At 35.1% G+C, this 13,966-nt stretch overlaps 1 protein-coding gene across 1 annotated transcript in view; it reads right to left on the reverse strand.

The window, feature by feature from the left end:
* Positions 1 to 11,980: 11,980 nt before the first annotated feature.
* Positions 11,981 to 13,966, reverse strand: part of LOC138694636 (uncharacterized) — a 22,893-nt gene continuing 20,907 nt past the window's right edge. Inside the window, exon 6 of the mRNA XM_069818560.1 lies at positions 11,981 to 12,142. Within this exon, the coding sequence (XP_069674661.1) occupies positions 11,991 to 12,142 (152 nt within the window). The 3' untranslated portion in view covers positions 11,981 to 11,990. The remainder of the gene's footprint in view (positions 12,143 to 13,966) is intronic.

The raw sequence follows: 13,966 nt of genomic DNA on the forward strand, positions 1-13,966 counted from the left end.
CACTTCTTTTATTAGCAAAATTAAACTAACGAATGAAATATCATTATATATAGAATGGATGGAAGACAATACTAAACAAAAATAGAAGAGTTCTCGTTACAACCACTCGAAAGAAAATAAAACTCGTCCATAGCCCGGCGTTGCAGAATATTTTGTTGTTGAGAGAAATGAAGCAACTGTTAAATTCAGTGATTGCATTTATATTTTTTACTAATTTCGGCACCGCAGCCTAAGGCTTGCATTTATTTACAAAATCAGCATGAAAGTGTTGCGTAACGCAGTGGTATGCAATCTTTTTTTGCTAGAGTACTCCCAAATATATTTGTATCCCCAAACTGCATTGCAAGTACAGTAATATAAGAATTAACAAAAGACTATGATTGATGTAATAAAAATAAATTATTGTTATTATTATAAATTATTATTATTCAGTAGCTATTGATACAATAATAACAGTAATGAATTACGTACATAAAATGTTATTCAAGCAAGAAGAAACAAGAGTTGATATTGCAAAAGGAACGATAATATAATACAATAATTATATTATCAACAAGCATTTACTAAAATAAATGTCAGCATTTTTAGACACGTAATCAATGGGATGCGTACCCCTTGAGACAACTCCGCGTATCCCAGGCCTATAGGCCTATATAAAGTTTAAACACAAGGGTTTCGTGTATATAACTACTGCAAAGCAATTCCCATGTATAGTTACAGGTTGTTTATACATTCATCGCTTATGCATGGCTTATTAGTAACTTTTTATGTCCCAACTCTGCGAAAGCCTCGTATAAAAACTATACACGGTTTATTAGTATAGCTGGTGCCAGCGTTTTTGGCGTGTATCCTAGATATATAGTGCCCTGTTTGTGAGCATGTTGATAATGCAGCTGAGATTGGTACCACTTCCTATACACGTCACATCAGCCATATGCCAAATACAGTTGTCAGACTGACTGCGGAAAATGTAAAACATTCCCAGTTAACGTTCCCGTTACTTATTTCACACGTCAAAAACGGGACGCGGACTGTAAGACCGATAATGAATAATTTTACGAAAAATGTTTTACATTTTTATTTACCGAATTTCGAGTAGACGTCTATTCTACATTGCTTTTATAGAGCGCAGCAAATAAGACTTGACCCAGGTGACGTCCTGGCTAGCTCGCTAGCTCACCACCGGGAAATGATAAACATGGAGGCATAGTCATGCAAGTCTGCGGGTGGACAAAATTGGATTCATATTAGCAATCAGTGGCAGGTTCGTTGTTTTCACAAGACGCCGTAGTTGTAAAAATAACCATGGTTATTGAGAAACGAATGTTCATTGTGGAGATCTCTTAGCGGAAAAGTCATACCGGTGCGTAAAATCTTTGCGAAAAATTAGGCTACATTTTCCGGAAGCTACCCGAACATCCAAGCAATATTCTCTGATTTATTTAAGATGTGGCATGTAATGATTCCGTTTTAAACAATGAAAAAGACAATATGCAAAGATAGCCATTACAGAAAATCTCGATGATATGCGAACAAGATTGATGAGAAGTCCGAAGTTTAATCTTCCAAGGCAGCGCAGGAATAATATCGCAACGATCTGTTTTACGTAGATTCAAAATGAACAGGTAAGTTCATCCGTATAAATTGTCAATGTGCCGCACTTCAGATAACAGAGTGACGGGCTGCAAGCGAGCACGTAATCAGGGTCAAATCTTGTTTGCCGCGCTTTGTACTACGACGTTGGGAAAGAGCGTATTCCGAATCTCAGCGCTGAGCAATGTGATGGCATCACGGTGTTCCGAATTTCAACGATGACGTCACTGATGCTCTACCGATGTCGCACCGATTCCATCAGCTTGCAGAGATGGTGGCAGTATCCATCAGCCGCCATCAGTTAATCTGATTGGTTCTTGTATAGGCGGGAATTAGCAGACGAATGACATCGTGCACTGTTGTGTCATGGCGGTGTGTTTTGCTGTATTGTTTGTAATGAGCACAACGTAAAACAATATGGTAATGGCTTATGAGCGAACATGTCAACGGATCAGTTATTACTACTGGTTCAAGAAATAAATTGTTTATGCTCTCTTTTCTTTTAACGAGATGACAATACGGAAATTTCGCAAAATCTTGCTAGCGTAGCACAGAAAACAACTTGTACAGCCATTGAACCATCCAGCAGTTTTGTTCCTATTTCGCTGCAGCGTGATGTCATTGATGTCCACCGTTCCGGTAAGATACGGAATGCGCTGAAAGTGTGCCTATCTTGTATAATGCACAAAATGGCGATATACGAGTGTGAGAAATATAAATTGTTTGTGGAACCACATTGGTCGCAGAACAACTTTTTCTTTCAACAGTTGTCTTCTTATACCAATTTTTAAGAATAAACAACAGATATAAAAAGAATTGGGCTCTTAACCTGCCATTATTCATTCTGACTCTGTGAGTGGGTTCATAGATGTCGCTAGTGCTGAGAAGCGAGACCAATTAATTCGTCAGAGATTATCCAGGTTGCACCCCAGGTGGGTAAATCTGTGTTACACTCGTAATGTATGGATGATGATGATGATGATGATGATGATGATGATGATGATGATGATGAACAGAAATTGTTGAGATATCACAGGGAATCGGAGTACCCGAAGAAAACTCCTGCGTTGCCTGGACAATGGACTTTGTCTAACATAAGTTATAAATTGAAGATTCAACGGGAATTGAACCAAGGCTCCTTGGCTTATAAGCCAAAACACGTCGTCTATAAATCAAACTTCGTGGACGAGTACTTAGTAACTATAGCCGAGTCGCTGCTATTTCCGGCGTGGCTCTTCTTCTTTGTTTACGTCTTAAGCTGGCCTCTTTGCTGCACATTATATATACCTGCTTGCCGCCGAGCAGGACAGTAATTAATTAACAGCTGTTTTTAGTATACTTGTTTTTTTTTTTAAAGATGGGACATGACAGTTAAGCGGCCGAGCTTGGAACTACAGTGCTATGTTGCCAATATGGACTATCACGCTGTCAGCTGATGGAAGCGAGCAATTGACGTTAAGATGGCTGACGTTAAAACATTCATTGACAGTTGACGCGAAGGTAAGAAAACAATACAAAAATCGACAGAGAATCAAAGACGAAACGTAACAATGCTAATAATGTGTGCACAATAAATGTCACCAAAAGAGCTATTAAGCACTCTCCATGTGGGAAAGGTAAGTTTGGCAACTCAACCGTTGTTACCATAGCAACAGACCTACCACGCGATGTGACATTCAGTTGTTTTTCCGATCGCAACACTCCTGTCATGTACCATCTTTCAAAAAAACAAGTATAAATGTGGCAGCAGTGGAAGTGCTTGACGTCATCATCAGCCAATGGCAAGACGCGCACTCCCAGCTGCAACGGGCTTGGCTGCTGGAAATAAGATTTGCGCGACTATAGATCATGAACACAATTTAGAATACATGATATGCAATTTAAATGAAACATATGTTTACCTTATGTTTGCGATTTTCAAATGTTTTCAAATAGCCTATAACTCAATATTTCGGTTTAATGTTTACTGTGTGCAACTTAGCGTTTTGGACACATCTAACACAGCTAACTCGAATTTCAAACATTAAGCCTATACGGCAGACCTACGTACAAACAATGACGTTGAAAGTATAGGAATTTCTCGCCCAAATACAGAGTACATTTATTTCCGACACTATAATTCAAATTTACACAAATAAAAGCTCTTGCAGTTGTGATAACGCCATTAATTATTATACCTACAATAGAACTGAAAACAGCATAAAATGCAATATTGTCCAAGACAAAAAAATATTCAAGACAGAATAACCATTTCTATCACTAACAGTAGGGCTTATACTAGAGGACAGCAACATTATGCAAAATAAACTACAAATACGATAATTGATAACTAGAAATAACTGTGCGAATAGAATAAATTAATACTGGTATTCGGGAAGGTTGGCTCTTTTAACCTATTTTTGAAAGAGGCAGTGGAAGTTATGAATTAAAATAAGCAATTTTATGATTTAATTTTAAATCTACTAACAAAACTGTCGTATTTTTGGACAGGTTCATAAAAAACTCAGTATATAAAATCCGATTTTATCATAAAGGCAAAGCTGATCATTTTTACAATTCCTACAAATATAAAATAATGATACTAGATAAAATTGCCATAACTTCGTAGGTCTAGATATGTCGAATGAAAACATGGTCCTGGGGCAAAACTAAAGCGGTTGAATATAGATATAATTCTTTTGGTGTTATTAACTATCGCTCAAACAAGCTGAATAGCCTACAGCCATACTAATAAAAATAAATAGGCTATATTCTTAATATCCCGTCGGATTTCAGGAAGTATAACCTCTAAATACTTAAAATAATATATACCAATATTAATTACTGTACCTTTGATGGAACACTTCCTATGTAAATGCACACGGCTTGCTACACCATACATCAAATTTTTCGTTTAAAGACGTCAAATTAACAACTATACTGTATATTTTCTAACATCACGCCACAATTAAAACTCTTTGCTCAAGAAACAAAATTACTTAACGCTTAACGTTATAAAATCAAAAGAAGATCTGTAACACGGTAAAGTCCATTAGTTATAGTCTTGTCCAAGTGAGTGCGCCACGTGTTCTGTCTACGAACGAAACTAGATTTTTATACTTCTGAAGTGAGCTATACGTAAAACAAGCAATGTCTCACCCCGACTGCATAAACTCGTATACAAAATTCAGAGCCGTCGTTTTTTGTACGTTTTCGCGGTGCTGCTATAGAAGTAAAGGGGGAGCTGGACGGATCTACTTAAGAAAAAATGGCATTAAGCATACAGCTATAATCTTTAAACTCATAAGATGAAGTAAATACAGTATTAAGAATCTGCAGTCATAACAAATAAGAATGTCTCTGTTTCAGTATAAGAACTCTATAACTTAAAAAAATAGATAATTTTACTAATATGGATCTAAACATTTTATTTATCATCCCTCTTATTGTAACTATTTTGTAGCACTAAATACTCATACCAGAGACAGAAGGTGAAAGGAAGGTGAAACATACTGCATTGCCATTACATTCAATGCTTACAATTTTCTTTAACGCCGAATTCCAACAAGCTATGTAATAGTTATAGGCTTCTTGCACTCAACCACAGAAATATATTGTTAATAAATGGTCGGTTTTGAGCAATCACTACCTATAAAATACGAGTATTTACGTAAGAAAATCTATAATTTTAATTAATGTACCTTGGATACACCATTCATTACTATAAAGCTTACAGTTGATTTTATGAAACCTCCTACGTGCAGTACAGAAAAGTAATTCTTCAGGAGGAAGAAAAAATTAATTAAATATCAATAGGCCTACACCGTTCGATGATGTCATTTATGTTCACCATATTCACCAACGTTTCCTACCCAATTACCTCATATTCTTATGTAGGCCCATTGATTTTTAATTAAATTGTTCTTCCTCCTGAAAAATTATGTTGTGTACTGTCACAAAAGAATTTTCATAAAATCAACGACGATGTCAGATTTTCCTTGGGAAATGTCAAACCTAGTAACTACGTATTTTATAACATATTGTAATCAGAAACTATTTCACCATAACCAATCAACAAAAAGAAAAATTGCCATTTTATAATATCTTAACCATCACTATATTTTAAAATTTTTTAGTTCATTGTAAGAAAGTTGTGTGACACAGCGAATCCGATAAGTGTGTCACATGTTCGGTCTACTAACGAAACTATATATTAGACTAGAAGTTTCTTAAGTGTGGGTCGAGATCTGAGGATGTCGTGAGATTATTTACAAAATAAAACAAAAAACGCTTTATTAACATACATGTATGTTGTATTAAGAAATAATCAACGCTGAACATAAAAATAAAAAATGCTTCTGAAGTTATAAAGTAAAAAATAATTACGAGGGTAAATGTGCCTCTTCAGAAAGTAGCTTCTCAAATCTGAACTCTATTCGAGACACACAGTGATGTCATTTTCAAGTTTAAGGAGATTTCTCACTTTTATTTTGATGGCAATCATAGACAAGAAACTTATGTTTCACAAATATGAGTTTGCAAATGCAATAAAAAATTTTAGAGGTTCTTTCGCAACCTCGAGGTATTCTTGCATTCTTTTGAATTAAAACTGGTCTACGCTGCGCGGAAAAAAAAAACAAAAAACAAAAAAAAGCAAATATATTTTCAACATTTCATCAGTAGCTTCATATCTAAACGAGTCTTTACTTAATATTTTTTGGAACTTCAGCCAGTTCAATTCATTCTGAAAACGCATTCAATATCCGTCTATGACAGTCGTAAATGTTTTGAGTTTCTTTCGGAAAACACTAAAAAAAATCTCTTGTTTAAAAACGTGCACATTTAATTGCATATCCGCAAAAACAAACTAAGTATTTTCCATATCATACGGTACGTAGCTAAATTTTCCCTGAGTTCCTTTAATACACTGGAATTAATGAAATTTCTTTTCGTCAAATAATGTCGACCAAAAATCAAGTTTCTTTACAAATCTATCGATTTTTCCTGACTGTTATTACTAAGGTTAAGATAAAGTAGCTCTATCAGGATAGGCTGCATAGCTGAATAGAATAGGGCCTAGACTTGCTTCACATTAGGTAAACACTACCCACTTCCACTAGCTAAAACTCTACCTGCTGGGAAGAGCGCTCCCCACCTCTTAGCTAAAACATCAGTGAATGGACAGTGAAGCCGATAGGAACTGAATATACGTCGTCACTACTGTCGGTTGGGGGTTGGGTTACCATGAGAAAAAATTCTATAGAAGGACATGGAATGTAAAATAAGAAGACATTGCTGAAAAAGGAGGACTTTTTAAAAAATTGGTATGAACAAAATTAAAGATAAAAACAATGGCTCACCTTAGTTTTCTCACTAGATGCTAGATCAGTATTACATCTGTACCCTACTTATCGGTGGATCCCACTTTGTGCACAAGAACCTGAAGAGACAAACATATCTTGTAACAAATAACTATGGAACTGTTCACAGGACATGTCCTTGAAATTATATTTCGCCATGATGATACCTCAGACCGTCTCTGTTAGCATGCGATTTCGTTCTTTTGTCCATTGAGCAGATATTAGGGAAAATACTCTCTCAGCACTTCCATTGTGACTTCGGATAAATAAATAGAATTGACATATTTTTTTAGAGTTCTGAGAAAGTTTCAGTGCTCGCAGAACTATTGGAATTGAAGAATTTTCACCATCATTTATCTAAACTTAAATCTTTGTCAAAATTAATTTGATTGGCATATCTTTGTACATTGCAGAATAAAATTGATAAAATAACTTAGAATCATGAATAGTGACATTTTTAAAGTGTAAAAATTCAATGCATGTCAATAGATCATCGTATTTCATGTTTTTTTTTACGTGCTCCAGCTTTAACCATTGAAAGCAGTTAAATTCTTTCATAGGTTTTCACCATTTGTTTAGATATTCTATGCATAATATCGCACATTGTTCAATATTCATACTAATTGTAGTTTAAATGCGAAATGCCGGACATTTCAATTTTTTTAAATGCCTGCCGGACAGGATAAAATGATTAAAAAAAAGAATATGTCCTCCTTTTGCCGGACGGATGGTAACCCTAGCTTGGAGACACACGACGACTAGTTAATGTGTGTAAACAAAGCGCACGGACCAAGGATGCCTATCCTGATACAGCTACTTTATCCGAACATTACTTATAAGTGTCTACTTTTCACGCAGTTTCCCTGTTAATAGTTATGGTTAAAATATGGCAGTTACAATAAAACGTACTTTTCTTATATTCATAAAAAATAAAATCTTATTCTTTTATTTAAAGTATGACAAGTAACATGTTTAAGTACTTGTAATTGTCTATCTTTAAATGATTAATATTATGCCTATGTGTGCAAGTCGTATGGACAGTGTCAATTTTGTATAAAACATCTCTTTGCAAGTATTTATTTTTCCTACATTGTTTGAACTTACCTACTTATTTTGATTGTGTGGATCCGAGTTCGATCTCCGGCGTACCCCGAATTTACGTTTTGGGCAAGCCCATGGTCTAGGAATACAGTGATTTTCTCCCGGAGCTCCGGTTCCCCTGTGACATCGCAACAAATATCCATCATTTCATCTCATCGTGGGTGTAGAATAGACCAGTCTCCTGTAGCTCATCCTGGGCATCGACTATGTCGGTAAATTAGTGTAGGGGAGGATGGGGTAATTGCGCGTACCTAACTTCCTATTATTATAAATTCCAAGATATAGGTAATTTTAATTTAACACTGAAACTTTCGAAAATAATAAAACAATTAGGGTGTTATTCATAGATATTTCGCTAGCACGCGCTACGAGCGTGCTAAGCTAACCCCGGCTATCGACTGGTTACTTGTACGGGATTCATATCATATCACATATCGCTAACACTAGTTTATGAATACGAAAAACGTTAGTTCGCTGATTAGCCACCGGAAGCCCGCGCTAAGAATGTCTATGAATACGGCCCTACGGTTCTAATAATATTTACAAGTTACAAGATGTATTTATAAAACAACATTTTTTTCTATTGATATATGATAAAGTTGTAATGCGTGCCATTACCCTACCAAGTGAGAAATGGGACACAGGTAGTTGGGATATTAGTACGCTGATACAATTGCAATTGGAATATGTATTAATAGGTATAGAATCAACATTTACTAACAATATGCAAAAATTAAAGAAACCTAACACTAAATTTTCTTTCATGTGGATTGGCAAAAGTCACAAAAGAAATTTTAAGGAGTTTCAGCAAGGCTGCAATTTAAGTGAACCCATCCTGAACACAGGCTTCAACGATACCAGAGTTCACTGTCTTTACCGAATTCACCACAAAACAGGCACTTACTGTTACGATCATTATTTTCTGATTGAATGTTGGAACGCAGAATGAGTATTGGAACGCACAACCGCGTGCGAATACCCCAACTGTCGTCATTTGAATAGTTTAGCTGTGAATGGTCTTTTTTAGTTGGTTATTTAACGACGCTGTATCAACTACGAGGTTATTTAGCGTCGATGAGATTGGTGATAGCGAGATGGTATTTGGCGATATGAGGCCGAGGATTCGCCATAGATACCTGACATTCACCTTACGGCTGGGGAAAACCTCGGAAAAAACCCAACCAGGTAATCGGCCCAAGCGGGGATCGAACCCGCGCCCGAGCGCAACTTCAGATCGGCAGGCAAGCGCCTTAACCGCTGTGAATGATCATGGAAGCAAAGTAATAGAAGATCTTTATAGTCAAGTTAGCAGGTAATAAATTTAATTTTAGGACACATTACATAAAATTCAGATCACTCAGATGCATATTACATAGTACCTCAAACACAATGACGCCACAAAATTATAAGAAAACTGCAAACAAATCGACTGATACACTGGAAGCGCTTGAATCAACAGTACAGCGCTACACTCGACTAGATGACGTCACGTAGACTAACTTACGAACACGTTCATAGAGTGCTGCCATATCCTAAAACTTACGTGCGTACCATTAACCATTGCGTACGAAAACTCCACTCTCCCCTACACAACTGACTTCATGTGGGCGATTAACGTAAAGTCAAGTACCCATCATTAGTAAAACAAAACTCATTTTAATTGCTGTGAATCATTTTACTTTTATAGAAAATACTAAATTCGGTATTTTTAATGCCTACATATTGAATTTAATTTCATAGTCAGAAATAATAAATATGGCTTACATGTACATTAAATGAAATTCTTCGTATGGCTACGTAATTATTTAATACACCAGATTTCTCATATATCTACACTATGTTTTCAGAAATTCCTATTACGAAGACTCATTGTCAGATAGAGTTGTTTGGACGTACGTGGATTAACTCTTGCTAATTTATACTCTACTAAACATAACCTTACGCAACTGATCCTTATTACGTTTTTATTTTCAACCCAGTCCCTTTCTTTTATAAGCGGCGAAGACTCCTTGTAAGTTATCGTGAATCTTAATTGAACTTCAGTAAATCGAGATAGTAATCTTAAGAGATTCTTTATCAGTTGTCATAAACAAACGCCCACTATTTGTCTGATTTTATTGTATTCTTAGATACAGACCCTCAATATCGATTTTTCACATGTCAATATTCTTCACGTTTTCAGGAATTTGAATAAGTCTGTGGTACTGTCTCTGCCTCCAGAGACAGGTTCGATTCCGGCGAGGTCAGAAATGTTCATGTACAATTTCTACTTCGGGACTAAAAGAGATGGCTGTGCACAATTTCTAATCAGTAAATTGTGCACCAATATGCCTGGGTTAAATCTCCGCAGAAGAGAAGGCATATGTTACTGTTGATAATGATTCGTCCGTCGGATGGGGACGTTAAGCCTGGCGGCCGCCTTAATGCTATTCGACAGGAATAGGTTACGTGCCGGCACCGGATTTCCCCTTCTCCCTTCCTCATCTTCATCATCACTCGTTCCATAGACTACACTTACACATATACTCATCCTAGTACACGACATAACTCTCAACAAATATACATCATGTACAGCCTGGCAGCCAAAGTGGTGTGCAACTAGAAAATGCGGAACCCGAACACGTAAAGTGAAATGGGTAGGCATTGGATACATACATACATACATACATACATACATACATACATACATACATACATACATACATACATACATACATATATACAATTTTCTAACTTCATTGTGTTATATGCCTAGTGACTAATTTATTATTTTTGCAAAGAAGGTAAACAATACTCGAGGAATAATTTTGTAGTGCCATAATAATAATGATAATAATAATAGTAATAGCAATAATAATAATAATAATAATAATAATAATAATAATAATAATAATAATAATAATAATAATAATAATAATAAGGGAATTGGGGTAAATCTTCACAATAGCGTTACGAAAGGAAGGCGGACAGCAAGAAAAGGCACATACTTAGACAATTGTGGATATACGCAAGACATAGCAAAGCCTAGACTACCTAACCTAACCTGTTACAGATTCGTATATGCAAGACATGCCAAAAGCCTAAACTAACATAACCTAACCTATCACAGATTAGTATATGCAAGGCGTACCAAAAGTCTAAACTATCCTAACGCAATATGTATGACTCGACCAGAAGCCGAGAACGTAAATAGATCTACAATTGTACCTCAACGCGGTAACGCAATAGTACAGAAAAACCGGAAATTATGTTTATAAGTATTTCAATTATTTAATTTTTCAACTCTTCCCAAAATACTTGCACTAGTGAAACACCATTAGCTAACATACTCTTAGCATGGTTACTAAGAATTCAAATTCCTGCATCTACATGCCATTAAGTTTATTAATGGCATCAGCATATTTTTAGCTCGTTACTTTCATATTCACGTTCTGAACATTCTCTGGTTTACAAATCAGTTAGGCCTACCTTTCACTAGATGGTGTGTTCCATAAAAGCCACCGGCCTAGCTCAGGCGTTTCCTTACTCACCTGAAGGGACGCTCGTGCGTGAGTTCGATTCCCGCTTGGGCTGATTATGTGGTTGGATTTTTTCCGAGGTTTTCCTTAACTGAAAGGTGAATGTCAGGTAATCTGTGGCGAATCCTCGGCCTCATCTCGCTGAATACCATCCTACTATCACCGATTCTATCGACTTTAAATAACTTGGTAGTTGATACAGCATCGTCAAACAACGGACTGATCCATAAAGATGGATATTATACATTCAATCTCGAGACACAGCAGTTGGCTGTGATGTAAAAGTTGTACACCAGAAGTCTATATATAGATAGAGTATGAATTATTGTAATCATTTAACGAACGGTTTTTTGTAATTCAAGAGATTTATTTGGAATTATAATTGGCACTAGTTGTGATTGTGAGCAGAGACATTAAACTTGCTTCCAGTTGTTCACAATTAAAGATCGTGCTGTATTTTTATTTTTGTCTTCGATTTCACGTGCATGACTGCATGTTCTGCTATCCATGGGAGAATACAAGCAAAGAACGTTAATCCGTTGAGCGTGTTGATACAAATTGGATAGCTGTTTGTGACATCTCTGACCAACCCTGGAACAAATATAATAATAATAATAATAATAATAATAATAATAATAATAATAATAATAATAATAATAATAATAATAATAATGGGCCTAATAATAAAATTAAAATTAAATTAGGGTTTATTTAACGACGCTCGCAACAGCCGAGGTTATATGAGCGTCGCCGATGGCCGGAATTTTGTCCCGCAGGAGTTCTTTTACATGCCAGTAAATCTACTGACATGAGCCTGTCGCATTTAAACAAACTTAAATGCCATCGACCTGGAACGGGATCGAACCCGCAACTTCGAGCAAAGAAGGCCAGCGCTATACCGACTACGCTACCCAGGCCGACTATAATTAATAATAATTATAACACAAAGCATTCATAAACTACATAAGCTCTTTTCTGTCAATTTTCATGCGTTGGACCAATCCTGTAGTACTGTAATGAATAAAAGGTTTGAGAATCTCTTGGTATGGCTCAAGAAAACTTGTTTGCCAAAATTGTCTAAGAAATAATTTTCAAACTTAACTTCTAAATACAGGCTTTTCTACAGATATTTGATCATTATTCACATGTAATGCCAAATTCCCTCGTGATATGCACTAAAATCTGTATGAATAATGTCGAAAGCTTTCTAAAATTCAATACACAAACAATGGTTTCACTTTCCCTGTCAATTAATATAAAATTTGCCATATATACTCGTATCTCTATGTCTGTCTGCGTCTTTATCTATAGCTATATGCTGTTCGGCCTACATCTTTTAATTATGCTATCTATATTTATCAATTTTTTTTTATTTTATCATTTTTTTCTTTATATTTATATAGTTGTGTCTTTTACTTATGTACACTATGTATTATGTCTATTTTTTCCATTTTTAATTTGTATTTATACCTGTATATTTATATCGGTTTCACCTCTTTTTTCATGTTTTTGTGTTCATTTTTTACGTTCCATGCAACTATTTGTACTGTCCATTGTAATTGGAACTTTGACCTGTGACAGACAGGCAGGCAGGCAGACAGACAGACAGACAGACAGACAAGATAGATTAGATAGATTAAATTTGGTAGATAGATAGATAGATAGATAGATAGATAGATAGATAGATAGATAGATAGATAGATAGATAGATAGATAGATAGATAGATAGATAGATAGATAGATAGATAGATAGATAGATAGATAGATAGATAGATAGATAGATAGATAGATAGATAGATAGATAGATAGATAGATAGATAGATAGATAGATAGATAGATAGATAGATAGATAGATAGATAGATAGATAGATAGATAGATAGATAGATAGATAGATAGATAGATAGATAGATAGATAGATAGATAGATAGATAGATAGATAGATAGATAGATAGATAGATAGATAGATAGATAGATAGATAGATAGATAGATAGATAGATAGATAGATAGATAGATAGATAGATAGATAGATAGATAGATAGATAGATAGATAGATAGATAGATAGATAGATAGATAGATAGATAGATAGATAGATAGATAGATAGATAGATAGATAGATAGATAGATAGATAGATAGATAGATAGATAGATAGATAGATAGATAGATAGATAGATAGATAGATAGATAGATAGATAGATAGATAGATAGATAGATAGATAGATAGATAGATAGATAGATAGATAGATAGATAGATAGATAGATAGATAGATAGATAGATAGATAGATAGATAGATAGATAGATAGATAGATAGATAGATAGATAGATAGATAGATAGATAGATAGATAGATAGATAGATAGATAGATAGATAGATAGATAGATAGATAGATAGATAGATAGATAGATAGATAGAT

Source organism: Periplaneta americana, chromosome 2, assembly GCF_040183065.1.
Source record: "Periplaneta americana isolate PAMFEO1 chromosome 2, P.americana_PAMFEO1_priV1, whole genome shotgun sequence".
Lineage (NCBI taxonomy): Eukaryota > Metazoa > Arthropoda > Insecta > Blattodea > Blattidae > Periplaneta > Periplaneta americana.